General features: G+C 34.5%; 1 protein-coding gene and 1 long non-coding RNA gene across 2 annotated transcripts in view; one reads left to right on the forward strand and one right to left on the reverse strand.

Moving 5' to 3' along the window:
* The window catches only part of SOS2 (SOS Ras/Rho guanine nucleotide exchange factor 2), an 83708-nt gene that overhangs the window by 41705 nt on the left and 35616 nt on the right, over positions 1 to 6387 (forward strand). Inside the window, exon 9 of the mRNA XM_077761228.1 lies at positions 5889 to 6016. Within this exon, the coding sequence (XP_077617354.1) occupies positions 5889 to 6016 (128 nt within the window). The remainder of the gene's footprint in view (positions 1 to 5888; positions 6017 to 6387) is intronic.
* On the reverse strand, positions 178 to 4174 carry LOC144229250 (uncharacterized). The gene is made up of 2 exons (XR_013334420.1): positions 4126 to 4174; positions 178 to 274 (listed from the first exon to the last, which is right to left on the reverse strand). It is a non-coding gene; the product is annotated as an uncharacterized LOC144229250 (long non-coding RNA).

The following is a 6387-nucleotide window of genomic DNA, read 5'->3' on the forward strand; positions in this document are numbered from 1 at the left end:
TTCTTGTCTTCATATGATTTCCAAGTGGTAGAGGGAGGAAAATTTGTCTTTATCTGTCATTTTGTAATATAGAATTTTGAAGTACTAACATATAGAGATTACTTCTTTCATTAGTTTTTGGAGGCACACAGTAACAGTGATTTACCTCTTATGTTAATAATATGCATAACGTTCGTCTCAATTTCCATCTTGTTTTAACTCATTAAGAAAAGCACTTTTAAAGTTGACATTTTTTTTTCCGTATAGTACAGTAGTATCCTCTCATAGCTATGACCTAAGCAACATATAAAAAAAATTATGGTAAAACTTGAACTGTTTTTAAAGATCAGTAAACATAAAAATATATGAACTGTTAAAGGTTCTAATAAATAAAATAAAAGTTATTGAACTTACTAAGTTATATTACATACAGAAAAATGTAAAATATAAACATGTTATATAATAAATGAATGTATAAACACACCAGAGGAAACCACAGTGCTGAGTTGAATGGCACTTACATACATGCTTTTCTTTACAGTTTAACCATCTATATATATTTCACTAAAAATATTTATAGCCTGTTAGCCTGTTTCTGAACTTGGTATAAATTAGATCAAATTGTATATATTGTTTATGTCTTGTATCTTCTCTTAAGGTCATATTTGTAAAATTTATTGATGTTGCCGTATGTTTTTCTAGTTTAATTTTCTTCCATTGTTTGAATAAATTGCAAATTTATGTATCCTTTCCTAGTTGATGAACAGTATTTTGCTATTGCTGATAATACTTGTTATGGACATCCTTGTACATGTCTCTGGATACATGTGTGCATGCATTTTATTTCTCTAGAGTATATTCTGAAGGACAAAATTCTTGTTTATAAGGTGTGTGTATTTTCAAATGTAACAGATAATGCCAAGCAGTTTTCCAAAATGGGTTGTACAGTTTACACTCTTAAGAGAATGCATGAGTGTTTATGTTGTTCTTTATGCATATTTTCAGACTTTTAAATTACTGATCATCTCATGTATTTATAATGGTATCTGGTGCTTTTAATTTATATTTCCTTGATTATTAATAAGCTTGAGTATATGTTTATTGGCCTTCTGGATAACTTCTGTGGTTTTATTGAAGTCTTTTGCCATTTTAAATATCTTCTCTTCTGTGGCTTGCCTTTGCATTCCGTATTTCTATTTCTTATTGTGCATTAGTTAAAACTGAGTATATTCTATATTTATTTTAGGGGTTATGGTTTCACTGATGAAATATGGGTAGTTTCTCCTTATTATTTGTTCCTTGAAGCCTTTAAAACACTACTACCTAGTTACAAAAGAATATCTGCTGCCTTTAGACAAGCATCACAGTTCGTCAGTGCATGTTTCTTTTTATACTCCATGTTCCTTTTGCACTTTAAGTTGATCTTTAGGACTGTTACCCAAGTCAGCATGTAGAGAGATGGATATTTTCAGGGTACCATACCATACAGGGTATCATTTCAGTGTCATAGCTACTGATCTTCATTGACTCCAGCTAACATCTAGGACTTTTGTCTACTTTCAGATTATTTCCCTTTCTCAATTGTAATTTCAAAATGTCTTGCTCAGTAAAAATTGCCTATGCAACTTAAAATTTTTTTTTAGTTTACTTATTTATTTTGAGAAAGAATGTGTGTGAGGAGGGGAGGGGCAGAGAGAGAGAGAGAATCCCAAGCAAGCTCCATGCTGTCATCAGAGAGCCCAGTGTGAGGCTCAGTCTCATGAACCATGAGACCATGACTTGAGCTGAAATCGGATTTCGGATGTTTAGCCCACTGAGCCATTCAGGCACCCCCTTCCACATTTAGCTTTTTAGAAGCTAGCTATCTTTCTGCCTGAGTATTTTGTATGTCTTCTTTAGGATACCAAGTTGTTAGTTTAGATAACCTGTTCAGACTTTTTCCATCTAACTCTAGTAATAATATTAAAGCCAGAATAACTCTGTATCTTGAAGGCACTTAGGCAAGGAATTCATTTGATGATTTCTAATGAATAGCTATGTCAAGAATTCTTTTTATTTTTAAGTTTATTGATTTAAGAGAAACAGAGATCGTGCAAGCAGAAGAGGTGCAAAGAGAAGGAGAGAGAATCCCATGTAGGATCCGATGTGGGGCTCTATCCCATGAACAGTGAAATCATGCCTGAGCTATAACCAAGAGTCTGATGTTCAGCTAACTGAGCCATCCAGGCCCCCCTGAAGAATTTTTTTTATGAAGTCTTATTACCCATGATATGTGATGCTAAAGTTTCTGAGCACAAATAGATGAACAGTTTGATTATGAATATCTCTCTGGAAACAAATAGATCTATAAAGAACTCAAAAATAATTGCAGGCTTCTTTTGTCTTCCCTAGATGGGTATATTTAGATTCCTAAAAATTTTTGGATAATGTTCATGTCTAATTGGAAGTCCTATCAATAGCCTTAATAATTGCCTTCTAATATTTGCCAATATTCAAAATCCTTGTTTGACTTTATAATTGAAGCTTATTTTTTTTCCCTATCTGGATGATTGGTTTTTAAAATCTTCAAGGTTAGGGCTCCTGGGTGACTCAGTCATTTGAGTGTGACTTCGGCTCAGGACATGATCTCACAGTTCGTGGGTTCGAACTCTGCATTGGGTTTACTGCTTTCACTCCACTTTGGATCCTCTGTCCCTTCTCCCTCTTCCCCTCCCCCATTCATAATCACTCACACTCTCTCTCAAAACTAAAACATTAAAAAAAATTAAAATCTTCAAGGTTAATTTTATAGCTACTGTGTCTGCATCATTAATAATGATGGCCTGACTTTTCCTGAGGCCTTAACTACTTTATCATCAGTTAATCACTGGAGTCTATGTCCTCTTAGCCATTGTAATTGGGACTACAAGTTGGTCAACTAATTAAACAATCAGTAGAAACATGACTGCATCCTGTATTGTAGGGAAAATTACTCTAAAGGACATTATCAGGACGTTGACAAAATTGGGTGTGCACAAAACTAGATAATAGAAATTCATGATGTTAAATCTCTTAAAGTCAATCACTGTGCCATAAAAGAGTATCTTTGCTCTAAGATACACTGCTGGCATATTACAGGAGTGAAGGGGAATGATACTGTTTGAGAGTAATTTGTGTATCTCTTAAGTCTTCCTTGTATTCCAAAAACAATCTCAAAACTATTTAGCAGTGGTTCTCCCTCCTCAGCAAGGGACTGAAAGGATAGCATCACAAACTACTCTCAGATAGTTCAGGGGAAAAAGTGGTGCACATACCCTCATACAGAATAAGGGAGGAAATGTAGCAAAATATTAAAAGTTGGTGATTAATATTATACAGGAATTGCTTGTACTGTTTTCATAAATTTTCTATAAATTTGATATTATTTCAAGAAAATATGAGGGAGAAAAGGGAAGAGTTTCATAGAGAGGAGGCATTTGATCTGTCCTAGAGGCTAATTTGCCAGGTGTATGAGGAGGAGCAGGGGTAGCCCTGTAGAAAGCCACAGCGATGTGAAAGAGCACGGCTTATTTGTAAGTAGTTCAGTACGGTAATTTCTGTGCTGACATAAGATGTTAGAATACATTCTTTCAAATGTCTATAGACAACGTGGGTATTTATCTGATGTTTATTAAATCTCACTGATATTTACTGAAATTCAGGAAATGTTTAGCAAATTGGTGAACTAAGATTATGGCAAACAGAGCCACTGCTTTATGTACTTTGATCACTAGGAAATCCTATGCTTTAAATAGCCTAAAATATCCTTGAAATACTCTTTTTTTTCCGACTCCCTTGATAGCCTTTAATTATAACATGGATATTTAGAAATGACATGGTCATTTATGTAGGTGAGTTTGAGCAACCTTAAGACTAAGTGGACTATAGAAATAGTATCCTCATACACCTAAATAGAAGATCAGCTCTCATTTTGGTAGACTGTCATTATTAGAGATAATTTGAAATTTGGATTGACAAAAGCAGTAAGAAAAAAAACTGTAATTAAGCATTTTATATCATCAATACCCATATTTACTAAGGAAATATTTTAGAGTAGAGCTGAGAAGAATCTTTTTTGTAAGAAATCTTTAAAAAGCAAAATAAGTGATTTGGCTGGTAATGTCTCACCTTGGGAAGTCCAAATGACTGAGCCCTGGTCCTTTTCCAACTTCTTTGGAATTTTGCCTCTTTTACCTTCATCCTTTCAATTTTTAATTTCTTAATCTAGAGAAAAAAAAATCCAGAGGAAAAAAATCTAGAGATTAAGGTTTTATTTCTAATGATAGTCTCTTCATTTATTTATATTGCTGATCATTTGGTAATAAGATTTCTACAAAAAATGCCACAGATGGTTCTGTGCTCTAGAGAATAATTTTTAGGACATATAAATGAAAGGTAATGGGCCTAGGAAAGCCTGGCTGGGTCAGTCAGAACGTGTAGCTCTTGACCTTGGGGTCATGAGTTTGAGCCCCATGTTGGGCATAGAGATTACTAAAAAAAATAAATAAACTTTAAAAAGGTAACGACCTAGAACTCAAAGAATATTTATTCAGTTCCTTGCTGAGGAAAGGGGATCATTGTTGAATGGTTTTCACACTGTTCTTGGAATGTGAGGAAAATTTATCACAAAATTTCTAGTAAGGTAGCTTAAAATCATGAAATAGGTTTAAATTTTTAAAAATTTTCTGAAGTAATTACAAGTTTTCCATATTTGTACTTGCATAAATATATTTTTGTATCTGTATAATCTGTACATAATATCTACGTAATGCTCCACTTTGACTTCTTTTCTCAAACAAATTGAAATGTTAGAAGGGTGCCTGGGTGACTCAGGTGAATGTTTGACCCTTGATTTTGGCTGAGGTCATGATCCCACGGTTGTGGGATTGAGCCCCATTTGGGCTCCATGCTGAGTGTGGAGCTTGCTTAGGATTCTCTCTCTCTCTCTCTCTCTCTCTCTCTCTCTCTCTCCATGCTGAGTGTGGAGCTTGCTTAGGATTCTCTCTCTCTCTCTCTCTCTCTCTCTCTCTCTCCATGCTGAGTGTGGAGCTTGCTTAGGATTCTCTCTCTCTCTCTCTCTCTCTCTCTCTTTCCCCCTCTCCCCCCCCCCATACTCTCTCTTCAAAAAACAAAAAAAGAAAGAAAGAAAGAAAAAGAAATATTGGAGCATCATCCAAACTGAATTATTTATTACAAGGTAAATTTTCTTTCATTTTGAGAGTGAGATACAAGAGAAATTTTTGGATAAATCCAGTAAAGCCAGAGTTGTTAAAAATTTGTAAGCCTTATTTCTAAGGGTTAATGAGGTAGAATATTGGCTTTCATGGTTTCTTGATATTTACTACAGTGGTTGAATTTTATGTTGTAAAAAATATCAGTTGAACCTCACAGATACTGTTTGCAGAAAAGTTTATGATGGATTGGGGAGCTAAAGTTTGTATACTTGATTATGTTATATAACAAACATATGCAAGCTTTTAGACATTTCTGAAACTTAAGAACTTAATCATTCAAGAATATGAAATAATTTATGTGGTTATCTTATTTATAGTTACTAACAAAAGCAACTTGTAAGCTTCATGTTTTGTGTATTTCAAACTATGTTTATGTATCTGGAGTATGTCCAGATGGTTTTCACAGTTGCTCTTTTTCTGATTGCTCTGGCAGAAGTACTTTGTATTTGTATTATATTTATGTATATAGAAAGAGAGTTGGTTTTGGGAGATCAGGTATGTAGTTAATTGAAAGTATAACTGGTTTTATTAAGCGTATTATTAAGCATATTTAAAATTCATTTAGAGTTTATAATATTTGTTGCTGTTTCCTCTAACTACAAGAAAAGAAAGAATTGAACAATGCAGGTTTAAATTTTGTTTGTTTGTTTTTCTTAGCAATTGAAAGCATGTAGTGAAGAGCAGGAAGACAGAGAATGTTTGAACCAAGCTATTACTGCTCTTATGAATCTACAAGGTAGTATGGACCGAATTTACAAGCAGTATTCACCTAGACGCCGACCTGGGTAATTGCAGACTGTTGAAAATATGAATGCTTCTACATACTTCATTTATAGATCTGATGCCTGATTTTTAAAAAGAAGTATTACTTGTAGTGATACTTGCATTCTTGAAAGTTACACTTTTACAATTTTCTTTTGGTCTTTGAGTTTAAAATTGGCATTGTTAGGGGCGCCAGGGTGGCTCAGTCACTTGAGTGTCTGGCTCTTGATTTTGGCTCAGGTCATGGTCCCAGGGTCCTGGAATCAAGTCCTGTGATGGGCTCTGCACTGGGTATGGAGGCTGTTTGAGACTCTCTCTCTCTCTCTCTCTCTCTGTCTCACACACACACACACACACACACACACACACACACACACACACTCTGTCCCCACTC

This window comes from Crocuta crocuta, unplaced genomic scaffold (genome assembly GCF_008692635.1).
Source record: "Crocuta crocuta isolate KB4526 unplaced genomic scaffold, BGI_CrCroc_1.0 scaffold163, whole genome shotgun sequence".
Taxonomy (NCBI): Eukaryota; Metazoa; Chordata; class Mammalia; order Carnivora; family Hyaenidae; genus Crocuta; species Crocuta crocuta.